The 13,619-nt window shown below is 37.9% G+C and overlaps 1 protein-coding gene across 2 annotated transcripts in view; it reads right to left on the reverse strand.

Annotated features, from left to right (window-relative positions):
• The window catches only part of CEP70 (centrosomal protein 70), an 84,026-nt gene that overhangs the window by 25,204 nt on the left and 45,203 nt on the right, over positions 1-13,619 (reverse strand). The window contains exons 8-10 of one of the 2 annotated variants that reach the window (XM_047783266.1): positions 10,712-10,768; positions 1,690-1,768; positions 1,453-1,541 (exon numbers count right to left, since the gene is read on the reverse strand). In XM_047783266.1, the coding sequence (XP_047639222.1) occupies positions 1,453-1,541; positions 1,690-1,768; positions 10,712-10,768 (225 nt within the window). The remainder of the gene's footprint in view (positions 1-1,452; positions 1,542-1,689; positions 1,769-10,711; positions 10,769-13,619) is intronic. The other variant, XM_047783274.1, reaches the window with a different exon arrangement.

Genomic DNA, 13,619 nt, shown 5'->3' on the forward strand with positions numbered 1-13,619 from the left:
ATGACGTATTTATTGGCCATTTGATTTCTTCTTCTGTGTATTCCCTGTTCAAAACTTTCTAAACATTTTTATTGTTATTAATCTATTACTTGCTTTTATAATGAGTTATCTCAAAAATACAGACAAGAAGAGAGAACAATAAAACAGTGGTCTGTCCACTCCTCAAGCTTTATCAAAGTTGAAAGTAATTTGTTTCAAATTGTTTCTTTTAACTAAAACATTATACATGTACTTGAAACTCCATGTGTCTGTGTCTCTTATTACTGTCATTGCTCTCCTTCCCATACCACAGGTAATTACCATCCTAAATTCACTGTTCTTTAAAGGTTTTTAAACTTTACATAAATGGTTTATACTGTATAGATCAGTCTCCTCTCCATTAAAATAAAAGCTTTAAAAGAACAAAGTATTTGTTTTGGTCATTATATATATATATATATTTGGTCATTGTATATATAATATATTATACACAGAACTTTAGACTGTTTCTAACTTAAAATACGTATTCAACAAATACATGTTGAATGTAAAAAGTGTCAACAATGTGTATTTCTCCTTACTTTCTGTCAATGTGTAGAGTGACATCCCTTTGTGGTAGTATTCTGTATGTAGATAACCTTTCTGTTGTACGCCATTTAAACTTTTAAATTTTTCTCTCTTCCCACAATACAGGCATATGATAAAATAATAAGACATTCTAAAGTAGCTTGGAAAAAAAATAAAGTGATTTAGGAATGGGAAACCTGCTGTCATAAGACAATCTATTCCAAGTTCCTGCCCAGTTTTACCTTCTTCCTATTTTACCACTTTCTTTACCTACCTACATATGTGTTTTTGTTATTTTCATCATGAGAGACAATTGACTAAAATCAGTGTAAGAGTATGAGGTTCCCAACATTAGTTTTAGAGTAAATGGAGATAGAATGATTTAACATTCAAAATTCCAGTACATGCTTAAATAAAAGTTAAATTAAAATAAAGAGAAAAAAAAGGGAGTTCCCATTGTGGTTCAGTGGGTTAAGAACCCAATGTAGGAGTTTCCATTGTGGTGCAGTGGTTAACTAATCCGACTAGGAGCCATGAGGTTGTGGGTTTGATTCCTGGCCTTGCTCAGTGGGTTAAAGATCTGGTGTTGCTGTGGGCTGTGGTGCAGGTGGAAGACGTGGCTCGGATCTGGCGTTGCTGTGGCTCCGGCGTAGGCCGGCAGCTGCAGCTCCGATTAGACCCCTAGCCTGGCCTCGCTCAATGGGTTAAGGATCCAGCATTGCCACAAAGCTGCAGCACAGCTTGCAGATGTGGCTCAGATCCCATATTGCTGGGGCTGTGGTGTAGGCCAGCAGCTGCAGCTCCAATTCAACCCCTTGCCCAGAACTTCCATATGCCACAGGTGTGGCTGTAAAAAGAAAAAAAAAAAAAAAAAAGAAGAAGAAGAAGAAGAAAAGTTTCTCTCACCTGGTTTCTAAATCTTGCTGGAGATTCAGCTTTTCACTTAAAAGTGCATCTATCTTACATTTCGATTCCCTGAGTTGATTCTGTAACGACTGCAACATATTTCATAGAAAAACAGTTAATTTCCCTAGGGGATTATTTAGATTATTATTTTACTTTATAAAAAAGTAGGTAGCCATAGAGTATATTATAGTCATATAGCCATATGGCATCTATAGTATAGTCATATAGTCCCCATACCATTAGAAGACCTTTATAAGTGGGCGAGGCACTCAGACTTATGTAGTCATCTTCTGACTGACTTTCATCTTTATATTGCCTATGAAAAGATACATGCATGAAAATTTTTATCTTCAAAGAAAGAATCTAGCTTACAAAAATTAAATCAGTAAGAGTCTGATAACCTAAACATGAACTAAAACTTGAGCCAAATTTCCTATTTATTCTCACAGAAAATGGTATTAGAACATACTACTTACTAGCTGGCACTATAGTATACACTTGTTCATTAATGCCTTAATTGGAATGTAAGATCCAAACAGACAGAACTCTGTCTTGTTCACCACTGTATCTCACCGCCCAGAATGCCATGGGAGAAAATATTTGTAAATCTGATGAAGAACTTGTATCCAGAATTAATAAAGAACTATTATTCAAAAATAAAAAGACAAAAACTCAATTTAAAAATGGGCAAAGGGTAGTCGCCCCTGTTGGCACAGGAGATCAAGGATCCGGCATTGTCTCTGCACCATAGAGGTTTGATCCCCAGCCCCTTGTAATGGGTTAAGGATCTCGAGCTCAGATTCAGATCCCTGTCCTGGGAACTCCCATATGCCATGGATGAAGCCAAAAAAAAAGGGGGTGGTGTGGGGGGAGAAGGACCTGAATAGGTAGTTCTCTAAAACAGATATGCAAATAGACAATAAACAAATAAAAAGACACTCATCATTAGTCCTTCAAGAAACACAAATCAAAACTACAATGAGATACCACTTTACAGTATTCACAAAGTTGTGTTACCACCTCCACTGTCAATTTTATTCCCCCCACAACTTTCTTTTTTTGCTCTTTAGGGCTGTACCCATGCCATATGGAGGTTCCCAGGCTAGGGGTCGAATCAGAGCTACAGCTGCTGGCCTACATCACAGCCACAGCAAAGAGGCATCTGAGCCATGTCTGCCACCTACACCACAGCTCATGCCAATGCCAGATCCCTGACACACTAAGCAAGGCCAGGGATGGAACCCACATCCTCATGGATACTAGTTGGATTCGTTTCCAATGTGCCACAACAGGAACTCCTCCACTATCAATTTTAGAACACACTCATCACCCCACTGAGAAACCTCATAACCATTAGCAATCACTCCCGACCTCCTCTCTGCTCTGAGCCCCTTCTCCACTGCAATTCAACCCCTAGGTAAGCATTCATCTACTTTCTGTCTTTATGGATTTGCATATTCTGGACATTCTGTGTAAATGGAATTGTGTATTTTGTGATGTTGGGTTGCAGTGGAGTAGGGGCTCAAGACAGAGAGTGATTGCTAATGGGTATGAGGTTTCCTGGTGGGGTGATAAATATGTTCTAAAATTGACTGAAGACGGTGACACAATTTTGTAAATATACTAAAACCACTGAATAGTGGTTTAAAATGGTAAATTTTATGGCAAGTGAATTATATCTCTATAAAGCTGTTATTAAAAAGTTGCTACAGGGGGTTCCCACTTCGGCTCAGTGATAACAAACCTGACTAGTATCCATGAGGATGTGGGTTCAATCCCTGGCCTCACTCAGTGGGTTAAAGATCCACGGTTGCTGTGGCTGTGTCACAGGCCAGCAGCTGCAGCTCTGATTTGACTCCTAGCCTGGGAACTACCAAAAAAATTCTTATATAAAAAATCTTTTAAGATAATAAAGTAGGTAATGAAAGAAGCATTTTCAGCAAATACATAAGGAATATAATGTTTCCTCTCAACAGTCAAGAAAGAATAGAAATCAGAGTTTCCTTGCAGCTCAGTGGGTTAAGGATCCAGCAGTGTCACTGCTGCGGCACAGGTTTGATGCCTGGCCAGGAACTTCCACATGCCATAGACATGGTCCAAAAAAAAAAAAAAGTAGTTACTGAACTAAAAATTATCCATACAACAAAAACTTTTAGGAGTTCCTGCTATGCTGCATTGGGTTAAGAATCCAAGTACAGCGGTTCAGGTCACTGCAGAGGCATGCATTTGATCCCTGTCCCAGGGCAGTGAGTTAAAGGATCCCACATTATCACAGCTGTACTGCAGATAGTAGCTGAGGCTCAGATTCAATCCCTAGCCCAGGAACTTCCATATGCTGCAAAAGAAAAAAAAAAAAAAACTTTTAAAATAAATTTTTAGTAGAATCTGAGCCTTTAGCTTTGACAAGCTATAAAGCATTTTGAAGTCTTGCACAAAAACAGAAACTATCCTTACATGTAAAGATGGTAAAATAAATTGTTATGGAAATTGTGTTGGGAAATTATGAGAAACAACAAAAACAGATTATTTTATAAAAAGTTTAAGATCTTCAATTAAGCCTACAAACAACTGCCTGGAGAATACAAGACCTTATAATATCAAAAGTCAATTGATTTAATTTGAAAAATTGCAAGTACTTTATCTTTGGATGAATCATATGCCCAATTAACACATGGAGGTTTTGTCTCAGAGGACTTTAAGATTTACTAAGAAATGCTGACAATTTGAGGCCTTAAAAAGAGAATTATATATATTATCTCAAACCTGGGAGTTCCCATTGTGGCTCAGTGGGTTAATAAGGACCCAACATTGTCTCTGAGGATGCAGGTTCAATCCCCGGCCTTGCTCAGTGGGTTAAGGATCCAGCACTGCCACAAGTTGAGGCCTAGGTTGCAGATGCAGCTTGGACCTGACATTGCCATGGCTGTGGAGTAGGCCTGCAGCTGCAGCTCCAATTCAACCTCTAGCCCAGAAACTTCTATATGCTGCAGGTGCAGGCCTAAAAAGAAAAATAAAATAAATAAAAAAGATGAAGAGTTGCCATCATGGCTCGGCAAAAACCGTGTCCATCTGACTAGTATCCATGAGGATGTGGGTTTGATTCCTGGCCTCACTCAGTGGGTTAAGGATCTGGTGTTGTCATGAGCTGTGGTGTGGGTCGCAGAAGTGGCTCGGATCTGGTGTTGCTGTGGCTGTGGCTGTGACCAGAGGCTACAGCTCCGATTTGACCCCTAGCCTTTAAAATTTTTTTTCCTTTAATATTTGCATTCATGTTTACAAAACTGGTCATCTTTTTTTGTCTTTTTAGGGCCGCACGCATGGCATATGGAGGGTTCCAGGCTAGGAGTCAAATCAGAGCTGTAGCTGTTGGCCTACACCACAGCCACAGCAACACTGGATCCTTAAGCCACTGAGCAAAGCTAGGGATTGAACCTACGTCCTCACGGATGCTAGTCAAATTCGTTAACTGCTGAGCCACGACGGGAACTCTGGGAAATGCGAAATTATATATGTGGCTTGCATTACATTTCTATTTGAGAAAGCTGTACTAACATATCGCTTAGATCTTCTAAAACACATGATAGTCTTAAATGACCATTTAGGAAAGACAACAATGATGAGGATGACTGAGTAGCTTCTCTATAACAAGTAATAAGATAGATGTTTTATACAAACTATTTCACACTAAAGTGAGGAAGTAATGCTTAGAGAAGTTATTCAAAATCTCTCTGGCTTCAAAGCCTATGCACTCACATCATTCCCTATATATACTCTAAAATACCTGCCATTATGCCTATACTAGTTCTCAAGGGAAACCTAATATATGAATATAGTAGAAGAGACCACTTTTAAATGTATGCAGACCTAAAGGGAAATGAGTTTCAGTAAAGAATATAGTCCTTTATTTAGCATTGACAGATTTTATGGTTTTCCTGAAGTAAAAAATTTCTAAGCATCCACAAACTCTCATTTGAACTTGGGATCCCCACAGTCAAATTCCTCCCCACCCCTTCTCCAATGGCTTCCAGAAGCCTTAGAAGGGACCAAGTGTTAAAGATTGTGCTTTTTAGGAGTAAAGAGAAAAGGGTAAAAATAGTGAAAAGAGCAAAAATAGAGAAATCCCGTGTTTCATTTTCTTCCCTAGTCCAAATCATGTCTGATCAGAGGTGAACCTTAAAGCCACCTGCTTCCATTTCCCAAGATGGTTTTAAAAATTTCTATCTAAAGAGAAAGATTGAATTAGACAAGGGGACTTCCCTTTACTAATTCACTATAAAAATACTTTCCCTGAGGTAACTCCAAATGTCTCTGGCATCTCAGAAGAAATTCAATCCAAGCCTTGGAGGTTTTATTCCTATGTTACTCTCCTTGGCTGTTTAATCCTACCTATCAAGGTAGCCAAGGAAATATTAATAGGAAAATCTAGCAATATATCCCATGTAATCTATACTGATATACAAACACTGGGTAAAGGGAAAAAGTAGGTAAAGTAACACAGCTGAAAGCCTATCATTTTAAAACTTACTTTCCCTCATGTTTGCAGTTTTCTAAGACTTCCAATTGCTTGACTTGTATTCAAATTTCTACTGCCTTGATTGCTGCTTCCTTTGCATTCCCTGAGTTTTCTCATGTACAGAGACAGAAAATACCAGTCCATAGTATTGAGAAATTGCCCTTTACAAGTCTCTCTGAAGGATTTCTCAAGCCTGCACCCTAAAATACAGGCCCCAGATGGTGTGCCATAGGTGTGCTGTGCCAAGATATTCATCTCCCTCAGCCCTCAGGACAACTGGCCAGAGGTTTTCAGCCAGTGTGGTATACAAACATCACTTCCTGTGTTTCATGATGAAATAAACTTGGGACAATGCTGCCTTTAAAAAATGGGTGTCAAGTAGAGGGATTCTACCTCTGCAAGAGGCCCATGTCCCATCTGTCTTGCTCTGCTAGCTCCTTAGGTACATACGCCCTTCTCCTGAGCTTCCTGTTTATCACACTTAGGCCTCCAAATTGTAGCCCATCTTCCTTCTTTTTCTCTTTCACCTCTTTCAACTTTCAACTCTTCCATCTCCTTTTTTTTTAGTAATATATGTGTCAGTTAATTATTACACCCTCCTTTTAAGTACTACTGTTTCTTCAGGTGATACTAATTTGCAGATCTCAAAATTTACCTTGAAGTGGCTATAATTGCTCTATCAAGTTAGTATTTACTCTTAGAGATGGATAAACTCAGCTCAGTCAACGAACCATGAAAAACTCCCTACTTAGGACAGACTGCAAAGTATAAATGCCTTCTAGTTTCTCATCTATGGGAACATTATGTATAATGCAGCTCCTATTTTCTTCCTACATCCTCCCTTAATGAGAGGCTGTCAATCCAAGTATCTGACCTGAGCATAATTTGTACAGGCCAAAGTATTTCAATTCAGCTAGACCAGTGCTAACAGGAATGCTAAGCAAAAAAGTAATTCCTTTCCCCCAAGATTCTTGCTCCCCAATCTCAGATTTTCACTACAAATTTATGACAAAGTCGATACCACCACCCCCAAAAGCCTCAATCCTTTTACTACATTTAGTCAGAGAACCCCAGTTTGCACAACCTCAGAGGGAACTTCTCACACCATATTCTACATGAAAACTTTCAATGACGGCTATGGTAAATCTTCTCTAGTCTTGTTACAAATCCCAAATTCTCTCTCTTCATCATCAAGATCAGTTGTCAGCAAACTGCTGGTAGCATCTAGCAGGGTTTTTGCAACTAATGTTTTATGGAATACAGTCATATCAATTCATTGACATTGACAGTCTATGGCTGATTTTGTGCTCAACAGTAGAGAAGAGTAGCTGCAAAAATACTACATAGACTAAAATACCTAAAATATATACTCCCTGGCTCTTTAAAAAGTCAACCAAATCCTGAACCTAGTCAGCAATTACTAAAGAAACAGACCAAAGATCTGGACCATAAAATATTTTTAAGAGCATTGAGTTTTAATTACAAACATTAAAAACCTGATTTTATTTCTAAATCTAACCTTCTAGGTTCTCAAAAAAACAGATTTAGCCTTAATAGGCTCACATTCCTGAATGGCATCACCTGGCTGAAGCGTACAGTAGTTGCCCCCTTAAGACAGATGGTACACAGTTCTCCAGTTTGCCCAAGTTCCCATCTAATCTGCTTCACTCATTTTCATTATTTTCCTGATTCTGTAAGCATAACAGTTTGCAACCTCTCAAGCCATGTAATTCTTCATTGCCTTTCTCTTTACCCTTATATACTGTGATTGTTTAATGTCAACTTGGTTAGGCTATGGTGCCTAGCTACTTGGTCAAACACCAGTCTAGATATTGCCATGAGGTATTTTTTTAGATGTGACTAACATTCAAATCAATAGACTTTAGTAAAGCATATCATCCTTCATAATGTGGGTAGATGTGCCTCATGCAATTAGTTAAAGGTCTTAAGAGCAAAGACAGACATTCAAGAAGTGAGGTTTTCTGCCTCCAGAGTACCTTCAGCCCCAACACTGCAAAATTAACTCTTCCCTGGGTATGTGGCCTACATGCCGGCCTCACAGATTTCAGACTCACCAGCCTCACAACCACATGAACCAATTCCTTTAAATCTCTCTCTATACAAAAATGTACATTCTATTGGTTATGTTTCTCTGTAGAACCCTAATATACATACCAACAGCCCCATCGCCCAGCTTTTCTGTATCAAAGGAAAAAGCACCTTTATTCTTTCTAAGGCAAATGATGTCATTTATTATAGCTTACTCTTGAATGATTGCTCTCCATAAGTTACTACCTCCATGAACATAATTAACAAATCCCTTGAAGTCCAACCAAAATGGTTTAATTACAGTGCCATAAAAAATTCCACTCTTTTATATCTATGAACTTTTACTCACAGATAAGCAGTCTAAAATTGCTTTACCTTTTTTGGCCTTACTGCTTTCCCAAAATTTACTAATTTTCAAAGCTTAAGCACAAACCCCATCTGCTTTGTAAAGGCTTCCCTGGCTACACCATCCACAACAAATTCACTCCTGTTATCAACTCCTGTCTTACTTACTATTTGTATAGTTTTTTAGTAATTACTCTATTGTGACATTATGTGTTAGAGGCTTTTAAGTCTCCTATTTTTCTCAATTTTACTGTGTTTACATTTAATCTCCCTTACTAAACTGCAAGTTCCTAGAAGGTTAAGAACCATGTCCAAAACGGTCTTATCTCTGTAGAATCCAACACCATGCCTACCATCTAATAGACAGCTTCATTTGGAAATCAGAAGGTCCCTGAGTTATCTGATATAACGTTTTATGAACAGAAAGAAGCAAGGAGTTGCTCTATCATTAGTTGTTCTTTTCTTGTCTTCCCTCCCTCCCTTTTTCACTTCTTTCTTCCCCCTCTTCCCTCCATCCTGCTTTTTTTTTTTAAGGGTCTCCAAGGTTCTAGAAGGAATCAGCAACCAGCACAGATCTGCCATTAGTCCTACTGAGTTTGTGGAAAGTCATTATTCTTGGGGCAAGAGTACTAGACAACGTATGCTTGATAAAAGCAAAGAATTTATCTGCTTTATTCTAGTTTACCTATTCTATCTGTTTAGTACCTTAAAAAGAACATGTCTGGAAATAGGTGCTCAAATAACTATTTCTTAAAAGAACTGTTTCATTTCATTTATAAACAATGAAAACAAACAGCCACTGTTTTAACGACCTTATATTCAAGCAGTTTAGATTATTTGGCCTTGCATATCTCTCAGCTATTTTTGGTTAGTCAAAGACCAACACTTGATTCATTTTTTTTTTTATTTTGTTTTTATTAGGGTTACACCCACGCATATGGAAGTTCCCAGGCCAGGGGTTGAATCAGAGCTGCAGCTGCCAACCTACACCACAGCCATAGCAACATGGGATCCGAGCCATGTCTGCAACCTGTGCCACAGCTCACAGCAACGCTGGATCCTTAACCCACTGAGCTAGGCCAGGAATCGAACCCGCATCCTCATGGATACTAGTTGGGTTCGTTAACCACTGAGCCATGATAGGAACTCTGCAACAATATGTTTTAACATAAGTAGTAAAAAACAATCTCGAAGAGCTTTATAAAAAAGAAATTTGAACATGTATTAATGGCAATTTTTGGCATTAATTACAAAACCACTTTAGCTTACACGCAAGATCTACATTATTTTTATTCTTTTGAAATAAACACAGCTACTGCAAGTTGTATTTATTCCCTTCTCTAAATATTATTGAAGTATCTAGAGACCTCTTTCACAAGGGCTCCATATTGCTTGAAGACTATATTCTGGCTTGTCCTAGCCTCTTTCAAAATATTCTGAAGAACTACAGGCAAGAGTCCCAGTGCTGACTAATCAGATAGCAAAAGGCAAGACATGTTGGAAATGCAGTACTTGAACTATTCACTATCCTCAGTGTTATTGGTGCATCCTGTGTAAATGGGAGCTGAATTTGATACCAGGTGCTTTTAACTAGGCATAAATTAAAAGTCTTCACTGCAAGAATAGGATACCTATACCTCTAAAAGTATAATGCAGTGCTATTTTGTCCACTTGTGTCTTAGGGTGTTTATTGAAGCTTTATTAAAACTAAAGTATCAAGAATATTGATACTTCCATAGTATCCTTAAAGTTATGTCCATGCTTTAAAGAGTTTCTCTGTAGGAGAGAAATGGCATCTATACCATGTTTTAAAATTCTGAGACATTTTAGCTGCTTTCCAGGCTTTTAAATTATTAAGCAATTCAGCTTGTTATTGGAAATACAAGTCTATGATGTCATCCAGGAAGCCCTTTTGGGGAAACTGCAAAGTCACAGTGTCACTGCCATATAGCTTCATTAGAATTCTTGAGCCACAGCTGAAACGAACCCCCTATTTTTTCAGTTCCCCCAGATACCATTTAGAACTTTAAAGGTGGTAGGTAAAAACTTAAGGAGCCTTTTCCATTATTTTAGGTTACAGAAAACTTTGTAGATTTAATACATTGTGTATCTCTAATTTACATTAATCACTATGCTAATGAGTATGTAAAACATTATTTTGCATTGATGCATTTTGTACCTCCCTCCATTAAAAGCATAATAGCAAAAAAGAAATTTGTAGTTACATATTAGGTGGATTATTCATATATCAGGAAGATTTCCAAAGCATATTTAATGTTTCAAAAGGTCATAACATCTTTTGTCATAATTCATACAGTAACTTTAATAATTGTAATATAGGACTAGTCATACCTTTGTCTAAGAAGTTTTCTAATTTTAGATTCATAGTAATCAATTAGGCAAAGCAACCTAGAAAATAGATAAATTGAATTATTTTCAAAATGCTGTATTGGAACATTTACTATTCTCTCTACACAATTTCAAATTACAGTGATAAACATACAGGTTATCTAGCATACTCACTAAAAATTTAAGTGATAATTGTGGAAGCAAGTATCATACTATGCCACATATTTTAACTTTAATATATAGATTTTATAATAACCACAACTGTTAAATCTCAACATATTAAACATATAGTCTTCTTATCCAAACAATTCTACCTCTAGCAATCACTCCCATGGAAATATTTTTCCAAGTCTGTAACCCAAGATGAACAAAGTTGTTCAATGCACCATTACATATGAGTGAAAACTCAGAAACAATCTAAATATTCTTCAACAAGGGAAAAGTTAAATAAATAATGGCATATCTAGGAGTTTCCATTGTGGCTTGGTGGGTTAAGAATCTGACTAGTATCCATGAGGATGCGGGTTCGATACCTGGCCCTGCTCAGTGGGTTAAGGATCTGGCATTGCCTTGAGCTGTGATGTAGGTCACAGACGTGGCTCGGATCCCATGTTACTGTGACTGTGGTGCAGGCTGGCAGCTGCAGCTCTAATTTGACCCCTAGCCTGGAACCTTCCATGTGCCACAGGTGTGTGGCCCTAAAAATAAATAAATAAATAATGGCACGTCCATACTATAGAAAATTATGATGCATCAGAAGAGAGAATGTAAATTTGTATATCCTAATGAAAACTGATAAGGGAAAAAAATTAATGTTGCATAGCCAAATGTATAGTATTACTCTTTTTTTTAAGGAAATAACTATATAAATCTGTATACGTATTGAAAAGAACATATACGTTTATGGGTTCTTAACTAGGGAAGAGTGTTGGTTGTCACAATGAATAGCTGGGAAGGAGGCAGGATGCTAAAAGCTCATCAATGAACATGAGAGCCCTATGCGATGGAGAATGGTCCCACCCAAAAAGCCAACAACACTCACATTGTGAAACACTCAAAAGGACATAAACCAAACTGTTAAAAGTGGTTATCTCTGGGACGTGAGAATCAGGAGGGGTAAGCAGGTCTATAACATTTTACTTAACATACTTCTATGTTGTTTGAATTTTTTCTAAGAATTTATTGCTTTCGTAATTTGAAAAAATCCTCAAAGAAAAATAACACTATACTTTCACATATTATTATCTTTAAAGCAAGAATTTATATTGCTTTCTAACTCCTATCTTGGGAAAATTACTTACCCGTCTCCTTTTTCAGAGCTAATTCAACCAACTGTTTTTAAAAAATACCATAACTTTCTGAATTATCCTTTCTCTTCAAACTTTCCCCATCCCAACACATACCAGTTCTCATATTATCCCGCAAATACGCTTTAATTTCTTTTATATACTTCATAAGCCCCTTATTTCTCCCTATGCTACCATTCCATTTCTATCTTTTTCCTTTGTGGCAAACTTTATTCATTCTGAATGACTGTTACCTTCAGCAAACTTTTACAGAGGACTTAATATATGTCAGGCCATGAATTTTGAACAAATGAGAGTGGGAAGGCACCATGTAACACCTCTCACTACCTTCTTCTGGAAACACTCTTGTTTCTTGGTTAGCCAGACACACAAATGTAACTCATCTTCTGCCTCTTTATCTAAAATTTAGAAGTTCTCTGGAGCTTGGCCCTTCTAATTGCAGGTCTGGTACCTCTATGTGGCTAACAGAAGGTACTTAAGCACATGTCTGTAAAAGAAATCTATCATCCTCCTTTCCCATTCCCCAATCCTACCTTGAAATCTGACGATCTTTGATACTCTCCTTCTTTCATCATGTACAGCCTATCAATTCCTGCCCATCTCCTTTCTTGTGGCCCTAAAACCAACCTTCATTATCTCCCAACTAGATTATTAAAACTGATTACTAAGTTAACTGTCTCTGGGTTTAACTTCTTTTTACAATATTCTGTCAATTTCCTTTGTAAAGCAAAGCGACCCAGCTATTTATACACACACACACACACACACACACATTCTTTTTCTCACATTATCCATCTAGTTCCCTGTGCTATACAGCAGGACCTCATTGCTTAATTTCTCTCTCTCTCTCTCTCTCTTTTTTTTTTTTTTTTTTTTTTTTTTTGCTTTTTAGGGCCACACATATGGCATACGGATGTTCCCAGGCTTGGAGTCAAATCAGAGCTGCAGCTGCCAGCCTACACCAGAGCCACAGCCACTCCAGATCTGAGCCATGTCTGTGACCTACACTACAGCTCACAGCAATGCTGGATCCTTAGCCCACTGAGCAAGGCCGGGGATCGGTCCTGCATCCTCATGGATACTAGTAGGATTCGTTACTGTGGAGCCATAATGGGAACTCCTTCATTGTTTAATTTCCTTGCTCAGAAATCCTGAGGTTTTTTTATCCTGCTACACAGAAAGGAGAACCTAAACTCTTCAGCCTGGAGTTGAAGCCCCTCAAAGTTCCAGCACCTTTCCTTCCATATTGTCTCCTAAGATACCATCATCTCATGCACCCTGTGCTCCAGACCTCTTGGATTACCTGGCCTACTTGCCACTCCCAAATGCAGTTTTCCTGCCACCATATTTCTCTAACTAGAACACCCTTTTCCTCATTAATACTTATTAAAATTCTACAGTTCCTAATAATCTAAATTACAAGTTGCCTCTTTCATGAAGCCTTTCTGGTCATCCCTATCTTCCTCAATGGAAACTAATCTCTCCTTATGCCACATCCAGTTAGTATCCTGTTTGCCTTTTTGTTACAGAACATACCACAATCCAGTTAGTATCCTGTTTGCCTTTTTGTTACAGAACATACCACAATCTGTCCTTTATTTCAC

Source organism: Phacochoerus africanus, chromosome 1, assembly GCF_016906955.1.
Source record: "Phacochoerus africanus isolate WHEZ1 chromosome 1, ROS_Pafr_v1, whole genome shotgun sequence".
In the NCBI taxonomy this organism is placed as follows: domain Eukaryota; kingdom Metazoa; phylum Chordata; class Mammalia; order Artiodactyla; family Suidae; genus Phacochoerus; species Phacochoerus africanus.